This window comes from Balaenoptera borealis (assembly GCF_965194805.1).
Source record: "Balaenoptera borealis genome assembly, chromosome: 8".
NCBI classification, from domain to species: Eukaryota; Metazoa; Chordata; class Mammalia; order Artiodactyla; family Balaenopteridae; genus Balaenoptera; species Balaenoptera borealis.
The window spans coordinates 86,242,423-86,262,756 of record NC_138865.1 but is presented as its reverse complement, the minus strand read 5'-3'; the positions used below and the strand labels follow the sequence as shown (position 1 = coordinate 86,262,756).

At 41.4% G+C, this 20,334-nt stretch overlaps 1 protein-coding gene across 1 annotated transcript in view; it reads right to left on the bottom strand.

Moving 5' to 3' along the window:
- Positions 1-20,334, bottom strand: part of LOC309632795 (uncharacterized protein) — an 80,054-nt gene that overhangs the window by 7,307 nt on the left and 52,413 nt on the right. Inside the window, exon 3 of the mRNA XM_082400632.1 lies at positions 17,650-19,102. Within this exon, the coding sequence (XP_082256758.1) occupies positions 17,650-18,605 (956 nt within the window). The 5' untranslated portion in view covers positions 18,606-19,102. The remainder of the gene's footprint in view (positions 1-17,649; positions 19,103-20,334) is intronic.

The window sequence follows — 20,334 nt, the reverse complement described above, 5'->3', positions numbered from 1 at the left end:
AGCTACCGCAATGAGAAGCCTGCACACCGCAACAAAGAGTAGCCCCAGCTCACCACAACTAGAGAAAGTCTGTGCACAGCAACAAAGACCCAACACAGCCAAAAATAAATAAATCAAATAAATAAATTTATTAAAAAAAAAACAACTGTGTATTGTTCTGGGATAATATCCCCAAATCCATTGATACTGAAGGCCCCGGAGGAGGTTTTCTTCTTGCTGCCTCCCTCCCTCCTTTCCATGTCCTCCTCTCCTTTCTTCAGTCAACGTATTCCTATGAAGACATCACCCAGAGCCCAGAGCCTGCTGGTCAGTCATCCTGTAGCTCACTCAGCCCCCAGGTCCTTTTCCCTCAGCTGCAGCAGCAGCTCCATCATCCCCAGGCTGGACTTTGCAGTGGTTTTGGGAGGAGAGTTAGAGTTTGATTTCAGGATGGCTACTCATCTGCAGAGTGGTTAGGCTCCTTGAAGCAACATGCTGTGTTCCTTCTGGATCCTCACTCCGCCTCTAGTAAGTTACTGTCCTTTCAGCTTCCTGTCCTCTGTGCATGCTCAATTCCTCATCTGAGTCACTGACAGGAGCACAACACAGGACAGGAATGGATACAGAGCCCTGAGGCACTCCATGAGAGACTGTCTCTGTGGACATTACTTTTTCAGGATGGAGTGGGAGGCATCCACATGTAGAGGAGTAGCACACTGGCTCAGTCTTTAGGGCACTCACCCTCTGTATTGAGAAAGGTGAGTTAAAAGTCAAGTATCACTCTTCTTAAGTTGGAACATCAACCTCTCTACTCAGACACCACAGCTCCTTGTCCTCGGGCCTTCAGACTCTGACTGAATTATACCTTGGCTTTCCTGGTTCTCTAGCATGCAGATAGCAGACTGTGGGACTTCTCGGCCTCCGTAACTTTTATCAATACAGTACTTCCACCCAAAAGTAGCAAAATATACATTCTTTTCAGGTATACCTGGAACTTTCTCCAGAACAGATCACATCTTAGGTCACAAAACAAGTCTTAACAAATTTAAGAAGAATGAAATTATGCCAAGCATCCTTTCTGACTACAATCAAATGAAACTAGAAATCAATAGCAGAAATAAAACTGGAAAATTCAAATATGTGGAAATAAAACAACACACTCGTGAACAACCATTGGGTCAAAGAAGAAATAAAAAAGGAACTTAGAAAATACCTCAAGACAAACGAAAACAAAACACAATATACCAAAACTTATGGCATGTAGCAAAAGCAGTGCTAAAAGATGTGTGGGAGGATATTGGTTGTATTGGGCAATAACTGATCTCCAACAACACTAGAAACCAAGTATTTTGGTTAACTCAAGAATAGTATAAAGGGGCTTCCCTGGTGGCGCAGTGGTTGAGAATCTGCCTGCCAATGCAGGGAACATGGGTTCGAGCCCTGGTCTGGGAGGATACCACATGCCACGGAGCAACTGGGCCCGTGAGCCACAGCTACTGAGCCTGCGCGACTGGAGCCTGTGCTCCGCAACAAGAGAGGCCGCGATAGTGAGAGGCCCACACACCGCGATGAAGAGTGGCCCCCACTTGCCACAACTAGAGAAAGCCCTTGCACAGAAACGAAGACCCAACACAGCCAAAAATAAATAAATAACTAAATAAATAAAAATTAAAAAAAAAAGAATAGTATAAGGAACTTGGATGCTCTTCCCAGCACGTACTTCTAAAACTTCATGGTGTAAGTGATAAATTCAGACAAAGTATTAGTACGAGAGCTTACTGAATGGGAAAGACCAAAGGAAAAGATGAATGAACCTATGACTGTGATGTGAACTATGTGGATTCTGCATTGAATGTGGAACCCAGGAACAGGGATCACACCCATCGACTGTGAAGTAGAGCTGAAGAAAAGGTAGAGCTGGGATTGTGAGTGCAAACAAGACGGATGATGAATCTAGAATGAAGGATGGAATATGACGGTTGGCCTCTATATAACAATGTTTATGTAACTGGAAGAAGGGGGCTGGAGTTGGCTGGGTGAAGAAAAACAGGTGACAACAATGGCTTCTCATCAGAGACACCTTATTCTGACAGCTAAAACTGATGTGCTTATGATAGTGGTCTTGTATTCTTCAACTAATCAGAGCTGGATTAAAATATCCTCAGATTACTTAGCCAAGGGTTGCACAAATGTACTGTTTCTTTTTTAAAGGGCAATATACTGAATTGTAGACTGTCTCAGGTAGTATGGGTGTTTTTTCTCAGATTTTTAAATGTCAATCTGTCATGAGTTTACCCCCATAAAGGCAAAATCAAAAACGATCAACACAGATTTTCTTTCAGTGGGATAATGTCAGTAGTATGGTTATTTTAACAATATTAATTCTTCTAATCCATGAACACAGTATATCTTTCCATCTGTTTGTGTCATCTTCAATTTCTTTCATCAGTGTCTTATAGTTTTCTGAATACAGGTCTTTTACTTCCTTAGGTAAGTTTATTCCTAGGTATTTTATTCTTTTTGATGTAATTGTAAGTGGAACTGTTTCCTTAATTTCTCTTTCTGATAGTTCATTGTTAGTGTATAGAAATGCAACAGATTTCTGTACATTAATTTTATATCATGCAACTTTACTGAATTCACTGATGAGCTCTAGTAGTTTTTTGGTAGTGTCTTTAGAATTTTTTATGTATAGTATCATTCTTCCCAGTTTTATTCTTCCCTTCCAATTTGGATTCCTTTTATTTCTTTTTTTTATCTGGTTGCTGTGACTAGGACTTCCAACACTATGTTGAATAAAAGTGGCAAGAGTGAGCATCCTTGTCTTGTTCCTGATATTAGAGGAAATATTTTGAATTGAATCTACAAATTCAGTGCAATCCCTATCAAAATACCAATGGCATTCTTCACAGAACTAGAACAAATAATTTTAAAATTTGCATGGAAACACAAAAGACCCTGAATAGACAAAACAATCTTGAGAAAGAACAGAGCTAGAAGTATCACACTCCCTGACTTCAGACTATACTACAAAGCTACAGTAATTAAAACCGTACAGTACTGGAACAAAAACAGACACATAGATTAATGGAACAGAATTCAGAGCCTAGAAATAAACTCATGCATTTATGGTCCATTAATCTATGACAAAGGAGGCAAGAATATACAATGGAGAGAAGATAGTGTCTTCAATAGTGGTGCTGGGAAAACTGCACAGCTACATTAAAATAATGAAATTAGAACATTTTCTCACACTATATACAAAAATAAACTCAAAATGGATTAAAAACCTAAATGTAAGACTGGAAACCATAAAACTCCTAGAACAAAACACAAGCAGAACACCCTTTGACATAAATTGTAGCAATATATATTTGGATCTGTCTCCTAAGGCAAAGGAAACAAAAGCAAAACTAAACAAATGGGACCTAGTTAAACTTAAAAGCTTTTGCACAGCAAAGGAAGCCACTGACAGAATGAAAAGACAACCTACTGAATGGGAGAAAATATTTGCAAATAATATGACTGATAAGGGATTAATATCCAAAAAATATAAGCAGCTCATACAACCCAACATCAAAAAAAACCCCAAACAAACCAAGATTAAAAAATGAGCAGAAGACCTGAATAGTCGTTTTTCCAAAGAAGACTTTAAGATGGCCAACAGGCACATGAAAAGATGCTCAACATCACTAATCACTGGAGAATTGCAAATCAAAACCACAATGAGATATCACTTCACACTTGTCAGAATGGCTATCATCAAAAAGATCACAAATCACAAATGTCAGTGAGAATGTGAAGAAAAGGGACACTTGTACACTGTTGGTAGGGACATAAATTGGTGCAGCCACTGTGGAAAATAGTATGGAGGTTCCCTAAAAAGTTAAAAACAGAACTATCATATAATCCAGCAATTCCACTCCTGGGTATACATCTGAAGAAAATGAAAACACTAATTCGAAAAGATATATGCACACCAATGTTCATAGCAGCATTATTTACAATAGCCAAGATATGGAAGCAACCTAAGTGTCCATCAACAGATGAATGTTGCTGTACAGCAGAGACTGGCACAACACTGTAAATCAACTATACTTCAAAAAACAAACAAACAAACGAATGAATGGATAAAGAAGATGTGGTATATATATACAATAGAATACTACTCAGCCATAAAAAAGAATGAAATTTTGCCATCTGCAACAACATGGATGGACTTGGAGGGTATTATGCTCAGTGAAATAAGTCAGACAGAGGAAGATAAATACTGTATGTTATATGTAGAATTTAAAAAATAAAACAAACTAGTAAATAGAGCAAAAAAGAAACAGACTCACAGATACAGAGAACAAACTAGTGGTTACCAGTGGGGAGAGGGAAGGGGAGGAGCAATATAGAGGTAGGGGACTAAGAGGTACAACTACTATGTATAAAATAAGCTACGAAGATATATTGTACAGTACAGGGAATATGGCCAATATTTTATAATAACTATAAATGGAGTATAACCTTTAAAAATTGTGAATTACTATGTTTTACACCTGAAAATTATATAATATTATAAATCAACTGTACCTCAATTTAAAAATTCATTTAAAAATCTTTTTTAAAAAGGGCAATTTAAAATCTTTTCCTCAGTTATAATAGTGATTAATATGCATTGTGATGCCATGGGCTGTTTTTGTAGAAAGAAAATATCTGAAAGCATTTTTGCACACTGTTTCATCAGATGCGGTTGTTAAAGATTTTGTTTTGTTCATGTATTCTTTTTACAGTAGGAAGTCAAAAAATGTGGGAAATGACTGATTGGAATAAAGGTCTGTGTGAAGGAAATAACTGAGTTATGTTAGTAAACTATGGGAGAAAGCTTAAATGGGGCAGCCATAAATCAAGGCATTGTTATTAATCTTTTTCCATTCCAGTTATGTAATACAACTTCACACAGAGACATATACATGCACACACATACATACATCATTCTTAAAAGAGATACCATTTTCAATAAGATAATTTTTTCAGATATTGTAGATGGTACAATTACATTAGTAGATAACATGGATTCCAAACTTCTATTTTTTTTTCAACTCAAATAAGTTCCAAATATGTAGACTTTATATAGTTTTCATTTCTACTACCCCTCTTTTGAAAATTAGTGTGTATGGGAAAGCAAAGTTGATTTTTCACAGAATTTAATAACAGCTGGATTCCAAAGTGCTGAAAATAAAAGATTTATTTTATTTTTTTATACAGCAGGTTCTTATTAGCTATCCATTTTATACATATTAGTGTATATATGTCAATTTCAACCTCCCAATTCAACACACCACCACCACCCCCACCACTTTCCCCCCTTGGTGTCCATATGTTTGTTCTCTACATCTGTATCTCTATTTCTGCCCTGCAAACCGGTTCATCTGTACCATTTTTCTAGATTCCACATATATGCGTTAGTATACGGTATTTGTTTTTCTCTTTCTGACTTACTTCACTCTGTATGACAGTCTCTAGGGCCATCCACCTCACTACAAATAACTCAATTTCGTTTCTTTTTATGGCTGAGTAATATTCCTTTGTATATATGTGCCACATCTTCTTTATCCATTCATCTGTCGATGGACACTTAGGTTGCTTCCATGACCTGGCTATTGTAAATAGTGCTGCAATGAACATTGGGATGCATGTGTCTTTTTGAACTATGGTTTTCTCTGGGTATATGACCAGTAGTGGGATTGCTCGGTCATACGGTAATTCTATTTTTAGTTTTTTAAGGAACTTCCATACTGTTCTCCATAGTGGCTGTATCAATTTACATTCCCACCAACAGTGCAAGAGGGTTCCCTTTTCTCCACACCCTCTCCAGCATTTACTGTTTGTAGATTTTCTCATGATGCCCATTCTAACTGGTGTGAGGTGATACCTCATTGTAGTTTTAATTTGCATTTCTCTAATGATTAGTGATGCTGAGCAGCTTTTCATGTGCTTCTTGGCCATCTGTATTTCTTCTTTGGAGAAACGTTTATTTAGGTCTTCTGCCCATTTTTTGATTGGGTTGTTTGTTTCTTTAATATTGAGCTGCATGAGCTGTTTATATATTTTGGAGATTAATCCATTGTCTGTTGATTCATTTGCGAATATTTTCTCCCATTCTGAGGGTTGTCTTTTCGTCTTGTTTATGGTTTCCTTTGCTGTGCAAAAGCTTTTAAGTTTCATTAGGTCCCATTTGTTTATTTTTGTTTTTATTTCCATTACTCTAGGAGGTGGATCAAAAAAATCTTCTGGTGATTTATGTGAAAGAGTGTTCTTCCTATGTTTTCCTCTAAGAGTTTTATAGTGTCCAGTCTTACATTTAGGTCTGTAATCCATTTTGAGTTTATTTTTGTGTATGGTGTTAGGGAGTATTCTAATTTCATTCTTTTACATGTAGCTGTCCAGTTTTCTCAGCACCACTTATTGAAGAGACTGTCTTCTCTCCATTGTATATTCTTGCATCCTCTGTCATAGATTAGTTGCCCATAGGTGCGTGGGTTTATCTCTGGGCTTTCTATCCTGTTCCATTGATCTATATTTCTGTTTTTGTGCCACTACCATATTGTCTTGATTACTGTAGCTTTGTAGTATAGTCTGAAGTCAGGGAGTCTGATTCCTCCAGATCCGTTTTTTTCCCTCAAGACTGCTTTAGCTCTTCGGGGTCTTTTGTGTCTCCATATGAATTTTAAGATTTTTTATTCTAGCTCTGTAAAAAATGCCATTGGTAATTTGATAGGGATTGCATTGGATCTGTAGATTGCTTTGGGTAGTATAGTCATTTTCACAATATTGATTCTTCCAATCCAAGAACATGGTATATCTCTCCATCTGTTGGTATCATCTTTAATTTCTTTCATCAGTGTCTTATAGTTTTCTGCATACAGGTCTTTCGTCTCCCTAGGTAGGTTTATTCCTAGGTATTTTATTCTTTTTGTTGCAATGGTAAATGGGAGTGTTTCCTTAATTTCTCTTTCAGATTTTTCATCATTAGTGTATATGAATGCAAGAGATTTCTGTGCATTAGTTTTGGGGTTTTTTTGAATTTTTGAATTTTATTTTTTTATATATCAGGTTCTTATTAGTTATGTGCGTTAATTTTGTATCCTGAAACTTTACCAAATTTATTGATTAGCTCTAGTAGTTTTCTGGTGGCATCTCTAGGATTGTCTATGTATAGTACCATGTCATCTGCAAACAGTGACAGTTTTACTTCTTCTTTTCCAATTTGTATTCCTTTTATTTCTTTTTCTTCTCTGATTGCCAAAGCTAGGACTTCCAAAACTATGTTTAGTAATAGTGGCAAGGGTGGACATCCTTGTCTTGTTCCTGATCTTAGAGGAAATGTTTTCAGTTTTTCACCATTGAGAATGATGTTTGCTGTGGGTTTGTCATATATGGCCTTTATTATGCTGAGGTAGGTTCCCTCTATGCCCACTTTCTGGAGAGTTTTTACCATAAACGGGTGTGGAATTTTGTCAAAAGCTTTTTTCTGAATCTATTGAGATGATCATATGGTTTTTATTCTTCAATTTGTTAATATGGTGTATCACATTGATTGATTTGCATATATTGAAGAATCGTTGTGTCCCTGGGATAAATCCCACTTGATCATGGTATATGATCCTTTTAATGTGTTGTTGGATTCTGTTTGCTAGTATTTTGTTGAGGATTTTTGCATCTATATTCATCAGTGATATTGGTCTGTAATTTTCTTTTTTTGTAGTATCTTTGTCTGGTTTTGGTATCAGGGTGATGGTGGCCTCATAGAATGAGTTTGGGAGTGTCCCTTCCTCTGCAATTTTTTGGAAGAGTTTGAGAAGGATGGGTGCTAGCTCTTCTCTAAATGTTTGATAGAATTCACCTGTGAAGCCATCTGGTCCTGGACTTTTGTTTGTTGGAAGATTTTTAATCACAGTTTCAATTTCATTACTTGTGATTTGTCTGTTCATATTTTCTAGTTCTTCCTGGTTCAGTCTTGGAACGTTACACCTTTCTAAGAATTTGTCCATTTCTTCCCAGTTGTCCATTTTATTGGCATAGAGTTGCTTGTAGTAATCTCTTAGGATACTTTGTATTTCTGCAGTGTCTGTTGTAACTTCTTTTTCATTTCTAATTTTATTGATTTGAGTCCTCTCCCTCTTTTTCTTGATGAGTCTGGCTAACGGTTTATCAATTTTGTTTATCTTCTCAAAGAACCAGCTTTTAGTTTCATTGATCTTTGCTACTGTTTTCTTTGTTTCTATTTCATTTATTTCTGCTCTGATCTTTATGATTTCTTTCCTTCTACTAACTTTGGGTTTTGTTTGTTCTTCTTTCTCTAGTTCCTTTATGTGTAAGGTTAGATTGTTTATTTGAGATTTTTCTTGTTTCTTGAGGTAGTCTTGTATTGCTATAAACTTCCCACTTAGAACTGCTTTTGCTGCATCCCATAGGTTTTGGATCGTCGTGTTTTCACTGTCATTTGTCTCTACGTATTTTTTTATTTCCTCTTTGATTTCTTCAGTGAGCTCTTGGTTATTTAGTAATGAATTGTTTAGCCTCCATGTGTTAGTGTTTTTTACGTTTTTTTCCCTGTAATTGATTTCTAATCTCATAGCATTGTGGTCAGAAAAGATGCTTGATATGATTTCAATTTTCTTAAATTTACTGAGGCTTGATTTGTGACCCAAGATGTGATCTATCCTGGAGAATGTTCCGTGCACACTTGAGAAGAAAGTGTAATCTACTGTTTTTGGATGGAATGTCCTATAAATATCAATTAAATCTATCTGGTCTATTGTGTCATTTAAAGCTTGTGTTTCCTTATTAATTTTCTGTTTGGATGGTCTGTCCATTGGTGTAAGTGAGGTGTTAAAGTCCCCCACTATTACTGTGTTACTGTCAATTTCCTCTTTTATAGCTGTTAGCAGTTGCCTTATGTATTGAGGTGCTCCTATGGTGCACCATATATATTTATAATATTATATATATTTATAATTGTTATATCTTCTTGGATTGATCCCTTGATCATTATGTAGTGTCCTTCCTTGTCTCTTGTAACATTCTTTATTTTAAAGTCTATTTTACCTGATATGAGTATTGCTACTCCAGCTTTCTTTTGATTTCCGTTTGCATGGAGTATCTTTTTCCATCCCCTCACTTTCAGTCTATATGTGTCCCTAGGTCTGAAGTGGGTCTCTTGTAGACAGCATATATATGGGTCTTGTTTTTGTATCCATTCAGCAAGCCTGTGTCTTTTGGTTGGAGCATTTTATGCATTCATGTTTAAGGTAATTATCGATATGTATGTATCTATGACCATTTTCTTAATTGTTATGGGTTTGTTTTTGTAGGTCCTTTTCTTTTCTTGTGTTTCCCACTTACAGAAGCTCCTTTAGCATTTGTTGTAGAGCTGGTTTGGCGGTGCCGAATTCTCTTAGCTTTTGCTTGTCTGTAAAGCTTTTGATTTCTCCATTGAATCTGAATGAGATCCTTGCCAGGTAGAGTAATCTTGGTTGTAGGTTCTTCCCTTTCATCTCTTTAAATATATCATGCCACTCCCTTCTGGCTTGTAGAGTTTCTGCTGAGAAATCAGCTGTTAACCTTATGGGAGTTCCCTTGTATGTTATTTGTTGTTTTTCCCTTGCTGCTTTCAATAATTTTTGTCTTTAATTTTTGTCAATTTGATTACTATGTGTCTTGGCATGTTTCTCCTGGGTTTATCCTGCCTGGAACTCTCTGTGTTTCCTGGACCTGGGTGGCTATTTCCTTTCCCATGTTAGGGAAGTTTTTGACTATAATCCCTTCAAATATTTTCTTGGGTCCTTTCTCTCTCTCTTCTCCTTCTGGGACCCCTATAATGCGAATGTTGTTGTGTTTAATGTTGTCCCAGATGTCTCTTAGGCTGTCTTCATTTCTTTTCATTCTTTTTTCTGTTCCGCAGCAGTGAATTCCACCATTCTGTCTTCCAGGTCACTTATCCGTTCTTCTGCTTCAGTTATTCTGCTATTGATTACTTCTAGTGTATTTTTCATTTCAGTTATTGTATTGTTCATCTCTGTTTGTTTGTTCTTCAATTCTTCTAGGTCTTTGTTAAACATTTCTTGCATCTTCTCGATCTTTGCCTCCATTCTTTTTCCGAGATCCTGGGTCATCTTCACTATCATTATTCTGAATTCTTTTTCTGGAAGGTTGCCTATCTCCACTTCATTTAGTTGTTTTTCTGGGGTTTTATCTTGTTCCTTCATCTGGTGTATAGCCCTCTGCCTTTTCATCTTGTCTATCTTTCTGTGAATGTGGTTTTTGTTCCACAGGCTGCAGGGCTGTAGTTCTTCTTGCTTCTGCTCTAAAAGATTTAAAAGGTACCTGCAAACATTTTTTGGTCAACTTCTATGGCTTTTCTTCCTGTTTCATCTTATAATCATATACTCATTTCTCTTAGGACATAAAAACAATGCTAACTATTTCTATTTATCTAAGATTGTAGTATATTTCTTATCTGTATTGAAATAGCTGTCATAGCATTAATAATAATAAAATGTGACATTTTGGTTAGGCTCAATTTTATTTGGTGTACTTAAAAAAATACTTGTATATATTCAGAAAACCAAAAACTGAGTTTTTCTATTTTCTTGCTCTTTACTAACATTAAGTAATATAATCCATGTGATTTACTGTTTTATAATCAGTTAAAATATTGTTTTGAGTGTACCATGTATTATAAGTGAGACAGAGGGTAATAAAATAAGGCAGGCATCATGCAAACAGATTGTGTACGGGGGCGCCTCATCCTTTGACCTGATGGGTCACGCTGGGGGTTCTCACCATCCCAGGCTTACACAAGTGGACACAGAACAAGGTGCTTAATGACCCATAGACTGCTTTTGGCAGTGATTCATCTGAGGCCTCCTCATTGCCCCAGAGCCAATGAAACATCAGATGCTGATCACCCAGAGTGAGGTGGATGTTTATGAAGCACTTGCTGTGGTTCTTCGCATCCTTCTAAGTCCAGTTCAAATACTCTTTTTTTCTTTTTTAAACTTGAACAACATAAATTTATTTTCTTTCTGTTTTGGAGGCTGGAATTTTGAGATCAGGGTGCCAACATGTTCAGGTTTTGGTAAGAGCTCTCTTCTTGGCTTGCAGACATCTTCTTGCCATGTCCTCACATGGCAGAAAGATAGAGAGCTCTCTGTTGCCTCTTCTGAGGACACTAATCTCATGCCAGCTCAAACACTCTTTCTTCCTTGAAGCCTTCCTGAGGATCAGTTTCTAGTTGCATTTTTCTCTGGTTGTACTCATGTATGTCTAAGAGGAGTTAACTTCTTTTTTGCTGCATTCTTTTTTCACTCTGCCACTTACAAGGACATCTGACAGGCTGCCTGCTATGTGCTGGTTATTCGGGGATGTGCTTGTGTGTCTGTCCCTCTTTCCAGCCCTTCGAGGGCAGGAACTGAGATGGATTCTTCCCAGCTTTCTTTCAGCACCCTGCACTAACAGGAGCTCTACAGAAGTGGGATAGATTTGTTTAGAGTTTATTTGTGACTGGGCCATCCAAACCATTAGATCTCCAGAAGTAAACATCTTCGGGGTGAGGAGAGCCATAGAACCTCCATTTTTCTATTTACACATCCCCTGTTCCTATCCTGACCCATGTCAACCGCTCCCAAGGTTGCTCCCTCCATTTATATCATCAGCTGCCTTTATTCCCTTCTGCCTTCAGACATGCCCAGGCCCTTCTGATCTAGACTGGTTGTATAAAAGGTGCCCGTTTGTTTTTGCACAAACAGCATTGGACATTGTTTCTTTCTGAACATGCTTGAACCTAGAGTTTATGTTTTCTAGTATCAGAGTCACGGCAATATCTCCCAGTTTATAGATAAAACAACTGAAGCCCAGATAGGAAAAGGAGCTTGCCAAGGTCACTGCACTAGTATACAGTGCTAGAGGCAGAACTAAAAGGCAGTGGTACTCTTGGCTGTGTAGTCTGGGATGGGACTTCCTCTACTGGAACAAAGAAGGGCAAATGAATCAACCTAGTCTATGGTGGCCTCTGTGGTCTGACAGAGGCCAAACCTGTCTCATATCTACCTTCTTTGAACAGCCACCTGCCATACTGAGAGTGTGATAGAAGCAGCTGTTGTAGTAATTTACTTGGGATGGTTAATGGACCCCCCCATTCTCTCCTCCTCCTCCTCGTAATACCTAGGATCTCCTCCTAGGTAATACCTAGGATCTCCTCAGGGTCCTCAGGGAATTCCCTGGCAGTCCAGTGATTAAGACACCATGCTTCCACTGCAGGGGGCACGGGTTCGATCCCTGGTTGGGGAACTAAGATCCTGCATGCTGCGTGGCATGGCCAAAATATAGGGGAAAAAAGTTAACTCTAAATTAACTCTCAAGGGCACACTGAACCAGCATTAATTGGGACCAAACAGGTCAGCCCTGGTTTCCCCACTGGGGTTCCCCAAGAAGCCTCCTGGTTTCTAAACTAGGGCCAGGACTGGTTGTGAGCAACTGGCTCTCAATAACTCTCATCCTGATCTAGCTTAGTTTTGCTCTTTTGGTTATAAGAAACCAAGACCTGCTCAGGCTAGCTCAGGGAAATTTTCATTGCTGCAGTGGTTCTAAATAAAGATGCATTTGGGGCAATTATGGAATCATATAAATCAAAGAACAAGATTCTTAACAGGGAAAAGTGAAAGGATTGTAGAGATGGAGAGTATTCTTGATAGCAGGCAGCTCCAGGAAACCCAGAAACAGAATTCACAGGTTCACCTTCTGAATCTCCTCTATTAATGAGACAGACGCTTTCTTTTTTTTTAATTAATTAATTTGGCTGCGTTGGGTCTTAGTTGCAGCATGTGGGATCTTTAGTTGCATGTGAGACCTCACTCCCTGACCAGGGATCGAACCCAGGCCCCCTGCATTGGGAGCGCAGAGTCTCAACCAATGGACCACCAGGGAAGTCCTGACACTTTCTACATATGTTTCTTTTTTCCCTCTTTTCTAATGGGCTTCATCTGCTAACTCAGAGCTTTTTCTTCCCACCCCACTGCTATAACATTAACCTTACCTCACGGAATCTTTGGTGGGTTCTTTCTGATTTGAGTCTCACTAAACTGATGTAGTCTCCCTGTTTCCCAATTCCAAGTTCCCCAAAGATCAATCTAATTAGCCCAGTTTGTCCTTTTGCTTCAGATATATTACCCTCAAATTTATAGGTTACCTCCTCTTGGATCAGTTGCTCTGGTCCAGTGAACTGCAGCTGCAGGATAACTGGTAGTGTCACGGGGCTGAAGCTGGAACAGATCCCTTTAGAGGAAATGTGGACAGGGCAGGCTCTATGACATCTCTAAGATGTGACATGAGCTTGGCTCTACAGATCTATCCATAATTAGCAAATGCTACGGTATCTCACTTCCCAATCTCTCAGTCCACCTATGATTTCAGGTGGACAGTTTGTGCATGTTAGACTCACCTTGAGCTAACAGGATCCCACCTCAAACACCATCCATCTTTCTGCTTCTCTGCCCCAGGCCTTCTCCAATGCTATGGAAGCCACCTGTGTGTAGTCCAGAAGAACAGGGGGTTACAACTGTGGTAGGCAGGATTCTAAGCTGCCCCCAAGTTTTCTCTCCCCCTGGTGTATACACCCTGCATAATCCCCAGGACTGTAAAAATGACGGCTTTTACTCCCATGATTGGGTTATACTACATGACACAGTTGGCCTTAACATAGGGCGATTATCCAGGTGGGCCTGACCTAATCATGAATCCTTTAAAAGCAGAGAGTTTTTCTCTAGCTAGTGACAGAAATGGAAGTCAGAGATTCAAAGCACTGAAAGGATTTGATGCACCATTACTGACATGAAGATGGAAGGAGCCACGTAGCAAGGAAATGGGGACCTCAGTACTGTAGCTGCAAAAAACTGAATTTTGCAACATAAATGAGCTTGAAAGTGGACTTTCCCTCAGAGCCTCCAGATGAGAACTTACTCCAGCTGACACTTTGATTTCAGCCATTTGATACCCTAAGAACCGAGTCATGCCATGCTGGATTTCCGACATACAGAACTGTGAGCTAATAAATGGGCATTGATTTAAGCTGCTAAATTGTGGTGATTTGCTACACATCAATAGAAAACTGACACAACCTTGGAGGAACTATCAACCAGTAGGGGAAGGTAGCTGGGGATAAAGTCACCAGCCTCCCATCCTTCACGTAGACAATTCTGAGAGGCATTGTTCATGCTCTTTGGGTCCCTCCAGCAGAACTGATCCCCTATTGCGCACAGCAGCCACCTTACTCATGCGCCCCTGTATTGGCTTTTCCTCCTTTCACATCTCACTCCTCCTGTTCCCTCATGCCAGCTTCCTGAGATCACCTCCAAAATAAACTGCCTGCTCCCAAGTCCTTGCCTCAGGCTCTGCTTTGGGGGGAACACAACTGCTACCAGGAGTAGCCCTAGAAAACATGCCCTCACCACTCAGACGGCAACAAGGACCTCATTTCTGTTGGTAAGTGAAGTGGCGATAACCCCTGGCCTGTTGTAGCATCATACTCATTAAGACATTCACCTGCAGGGGGCTGAAATGTTTTACAGGTTGAAGGGGACGCATGAGTTATTCAGTAGCTCTAGTACTTTGATAATATGAGGTATTTTTAACGGTGGTAAAATTGACCCTCTTTTGTTTACTACCTTATAAGACTTAAAGAAAGAAAAATAGGCTCAGGTAAGCTAAGTGTAAACACAGAACGTGCTATGAAAGCCAGAAGGCATCCATGGCAATTTTTAAAGAGATTCTCATCTCCTGCACCCACAAGGCAGATTGTGCTACAAGGCAGGGCCAGGACTTGACTGTAAAAATGGCAGAGCTACAAAGGAGACTGTGCAGCCTTGCCAGGTTTCCAATGCTAAAGTTGGGGCCTTGACAGGGAAAGAGTGGGACCCTGCATCCTGGGATCAGGGTATCTGGGTGGATGCTCCTGAGAATCTAGAGCCCTCAGATTCCTCTGAACCCTCCAGACCCACAGAATCAGCCCCTGAGTCCCCTCCCTGGTGCTGCCACAGAGCAGCCTCTGCTTGCCTGGAGATCGTGCAGGGATCTCATCTGAGGCAGATACTCTTCTCAAGATAAAGCCTGGACTCCCCTCAGTACAGTTCCTGCTCTGAGAGGAAACAGCGACTCCGCAAAAGGATGCTAGGACCTGGGGAATCTGTGTGGGAGTGGACCTGGAGGGTGCTGGAGTGGAGAGCAGGGTGTGGGCACACTGGCTACATGGGGACAGCGTCTTGATGTGGACAAGCTCTCCTTGACTCAGGACTGAAGACTCAGCAAGAATGCCGGAGCTGTCCTAACGTGCAGGACAATGGGTTCATGAAGCTGGGATGTGACAGTGGTCCACATTAAATGAGGTGAGGAGGCTGGCACCGCCTTGGCAGCGTGTGGAGGAAGAAATGAGAAGGTTCAGGGAGTGTGAATGTTAGAAAGGGCTTCTGAGGGGAGATCAAAGAACCCACCACCCTGGAAAAATCCAGAGGCCACCCCCCACTAAGGCAGTAAGGCAGGCACTGGTGAGGGGAGACCGACATCTTCGAAAAGCTTGGCGTTGGCTGTCCTCCATGCGAGCATTAAGCAGCCACTCTCTCCGAGACCCCAGGACACTGCCTTAGTGTAGGGATGAGTCCCACCCAGAGTAGGATCTGCCAACCTCCACACCTCCACACCTCCCCGCCTCTAGGAATCTCTCCTCCTTCATCTCACAGATGATCTTTCCCTTCCGCTTCAGGACATCTAAATGAGTTTCTTTAATGGGCTTAGGCTTTTAAGAAAGTGAAGGGAACCGATGAATGCCAGCTCTGGCATTCTGTTTTAGTTCTCTGGACCATCCCCCATATGGTTCCACTGTACTTCCACCTACAAAAACATATCTGAGACAAGGATCTGGATCTGGTTTAAGGGACAGGAGGGAAGAGGGAGGAAAGAAAGAGGAAACAACGTGTTACATACTCACAAAAGTCAAAGGACCAAAATTTGGCAATCGCTGACTTTTAAAAATGTAAAGTGGATTAAAAATCGTCACTATAATACAGTAAATCCCACTTCTATTTCAATATGTTCCTTGAGCTTGGGAGAAAATCATGGACATAGAGCTCTGGGAGCAGCACTGGCCTCACAGCCCATCTTGCCTGTGCCACAGAAGGTAAGGGGTGACCATCACTGCTGCTCTCATTAGCTGTAGGGTTGAGAACATTTCTGCATTTGCTTTCCCACAGTCTTTCTGGGGTTTCATCTCAGTGTGGGCATACTCATGGAGCGTGTGCTGGGTGTAACTGGCATCCATGAGCCATGTGGGTTGCTTGGACACTAGTGTAGGAGCTGTAGGCCCCCTGTCCTGCGGCACTCTACTTCTGCTGCGGCGGAGTGGCACACTTGCCTCTGACTTCCCTGCAGTGACAACAAAGAGGAGAACATGGTACATGCCAATATTCTTAGTGTCCATCAGATCAAAACAAAGCGGCAGCTCAAGATAAGCCTCACTATGTCTAGTGCTAACATACGAGAGGAATGCCTGCCATGGTGCTAATAAGCACTATTGTACATTGAGGCAGTTGTCATTTTCCAATTTATCAGATGAAGCCAAGGTCTCTGGGATGAGACCAAAGCAGAATAGGGGAAGCAACAGTTCTGAAACGGAGCAGGACCCTATGGTCCTTCCCCCATGTCCTCCACCTGCCTTTTGTCTATTAAAAAAATCTTTAGTCAAAAAATAAATTTAATCAGAGAAATGAAAAAATGCAGAAGCAAAGGACAAAATAGTAGTTTAGTCACTAAAGTCAAGGGCCTCTAGTTCCTCCTCAAGAGCTATAGATAATATTCTGAGCCATGTCCTGGGAGCTGTCTTGTAGATACTAAAACCTCCACCAGGTGGAAGAAGTTAACTACATGATGACCAGACTGTAGCCATGACATAAGCTGCCACAATTCCCTGAACTGGCCTCAAAAGAAATGGCAACAAACTGACCCTGGAACTGAAGACTAACTGCACTTAAAACAATCAAGATGACACTGATCAGACCACCGCATGACCAATTTCAAGACTACTGTCAGAGCTGACTGTGCTGTTTCAGCATGTAGCCCTTCCCTCTGCCTATAAAAGCTCTTGCCCACTGATTGTCAGTGGAGGGGGAATCGGCCTTCGAACAGGAGTCTGCCACCCACCCCCAACCCCAGTTGCCGGCCTCCAAAATAAAGCAATCTTTCCTTTCCACTAACTTTGCCTCTTTATTGGCTTTTGAGCAGCAAGTAGCTGGACCCCACTTTTGGTAACAGTTCTACACAGAGAAAAACAAAATACTCCAAAGTCTCAGTACCACCAAAATTTCTGTTTGTCTCTTTTGACTATATTTATAACTTTTTTATGGGTATTCATCAAATTCTGGTATCAGAGGATTTCAGCTTTAGGCAGCAAAATAAGCTATGATATGATACAGTATCGTTCTGGGTGAAGCCAACAAACTAATCAGCAGCACCAGAAATGAAAAGGCTCTTACCACCGACAACCTAAGGACCTCCCTGGGTTACCATTCCCCCACGAGGATAATGAGGAGTTTGGAGTCCTTGCACTCTGGCAGTCTGAGAATCTGTGACAGTCACTCAGTTAGGCGTTTCTCATGAACCAGGTCCCTCACAGAGGCCTTCACATCCTTGTTCCTCAGGTTGTAGATGATGGGGTTGAGCATGGGGGTCACCACGCCATAGAAGAGGGAGGTGAGCTTGTCTGCAAGGTCCTGTTTGTCTGCCCCCAGGGAGTCCTTGGATTTGGGCTTCCCATACATGAAGAGGATGGTCCCATAGGAGAAAAGCACAACTGTGAGATGGGCAGAGCAGGTGGAGAAGGCCTTTTCCCTCCCCTCTGCTGAGGGGATCCTCAGGATGGTAGCAATGATGAACACATAGGAGAAAAAGATGAACAGAACTGGGATGCCCAGGAAGATCACATTGGCCACCACCATACTGATTATATTGATGGAGATGTCAGCACAGGTCAACTTCAGGATAGCCAGGATCTCACAGGTGAAGTGGTTGATGACATTGTCCCCACAGAAGGGCAGCCTTACAGCCTGGGATGTCTGAACTACAGAGTTGGTGATACCAGCTGCCCAGGAGCCAGCAGCCATGGGCACGTAGGCAGCCTTGCTCATGACCATGGGGTACCTCAGGGGGTTGCAGATGGCCACATGGCGATCAAACGCCATCATGCCCAGAAGCACACACTCTGTGGCTCCCATGGCAAAGGAGAGAAACATTTGCCCAAAACATGCTGAGTAAGAGACGGTTTTCCTGGGGGTCAGGAAGCTGTCAAGGATGAGGGGGACGGAGGAGGCTGTGTAGCAGATGTCCAGGAAGGAGAGGTTCCTCAGGAAGAAGTACATGGGCTTGTGTAGGCGGGAGTCAAGGGTGGTCACCAGGATGAGGACCCCGTTGCCCAGCAGTGTCACCAGGTACATGGACAGGATGAACACAAAGAATGTTTTCTCCAGCCTTGGGTGGGCTGAGAGGCCCAGGAGAACGAACCCCACCAGGGGGGAGGTCTGATTGGACCTGTCCATGGTGCCTCTGATCTGTCACCTGAAGGAAGTCTCTGAGGTCAATCTCAGCACTCTCTGACTCCAAAAGTACCTGGGAAGCAGGGCAAAAATCTTCACCCTGCTGAGCAACTGGAGAATAGCTCTGACAATTCTGTCATGTCTAAGGGGTTCTAGAAAAAATATAGTAGAGATCAGTATTTAACTTGTTTTCAGTAAGAATGAAGAGTTAATTTGGATTAACTCATCTGCAGGTGACAATTTTAAAAACTGGGCAAATGATTTTTTTTAATAAATAAATTAATTTATTTTTATTTATTTTTGGCTGCCTTGGGTCTTCGTTGCTGCACACAGGCTTCCTCTGGTTGCAGCGAGTGGGGGTTACTCTTTGTGGCGGTGAGTGGGCTTCTCATTGCAGTGGCTTCTCTTGTTGCGAAGCATGGGCTCTAGGTGCGCGGGCTTCAGTAGTTGTGGCACATGGGCTCAGTAGTTGTGGCTCGCAGGCTCTAGAGCACAGAAAACTGGGCAAATGATTTAAAACATCTGTGTAAAGCACTGGTGAGGTAAGTAAGACAACAAAGAATCATAGGGTCATAACTCTGGGGGAAAAAAGGAATTCAGAGAAGTAAATCTAGCATTTGAGGCTATGTTTCAACTAGGGCATTTGCAGCTTCTGGAGGTGGCCACTGAGAGGCCAAGAGGCACTACGCATAGCCTCCTGGAGGTGGGAACAGGTTTTGAAGTGCAAGGCCCACTGTGAAGGGCTCCTAACTAAACCGCCTCCCTTTGGTAGGGAACCCAAAGGGCAGCACCATAGGAATGAGTGAATCAGAAAGAAACAGGCATTTACAGGTGCTGTAGCTCAGCTTCAAATCAAGCCCTGAAATTGGATTGAGGTGGTCCCAAATTTTTGATGCTCCCAAATACCTAACAGAAGCAAACATAAATCTACCTTGAAGGAAGGCAGTACCACCCCGTCTCTAAATCATGTCTACAAGTAATTTTACAAATACAACATCCAGCACACATTGAAAAAGAATAAGGCACACAGGAGACAAGACAACATAAATGAAAACCAACAGGAAAAAAAAGAAAATCAGCCTCTTCTCTTAGGGGGAGGTGGGAGCCTGTAGTTCCTCTGCCCTGGTGTTGCCTGTTGAGAGAATTAACCCAGACACAGTGCCAAGGTCTTAACCTCCAGTTGATCCTTTTGTACATTTGGGGTACAAGTGAGCCTCTTGTGCACTGTGGCCAAGTTGAAGGAGAGTTTGACTGAATGTCCCTCTTTTCTTCATTCTCCATCTGCCTCACCAGAGGCACTGACTTCTTCCTAAGACGGTTCACAGAGCCCTGAGTCCTGCTCAGTCAGGCCTTCTTTCTGGGAAGCTTGAATCTCTCCTCAGACTTCTAAGAGCTCCCCAAACTAGGATTTATTCTGGACCAGTGAAAAACTGTAGGTGACACTGAGGATGTTGGGCATTTGGTTTTATTTGCTCCGTATCGAAAATATTCATGAACTTCCCAGATCTCCATCTCTTCAAGTGCTCTCAGTCATCCAGCCCCTGCCTCAATTATATGGGGGCACTTCCTGCCTGGGGAGCTCTGAGACACTCCTCTGGCGGTGCTCAGCATTGTAGTTGTGACCAAGTCAGTGCCACAATAATTCAATTCAGGTTGACATATTTATTGAGCATCTGTGCTAAGCAAGGCATAATTCTAGGTGCTGGGATCACAGCAAAGACAGTCACAGCCC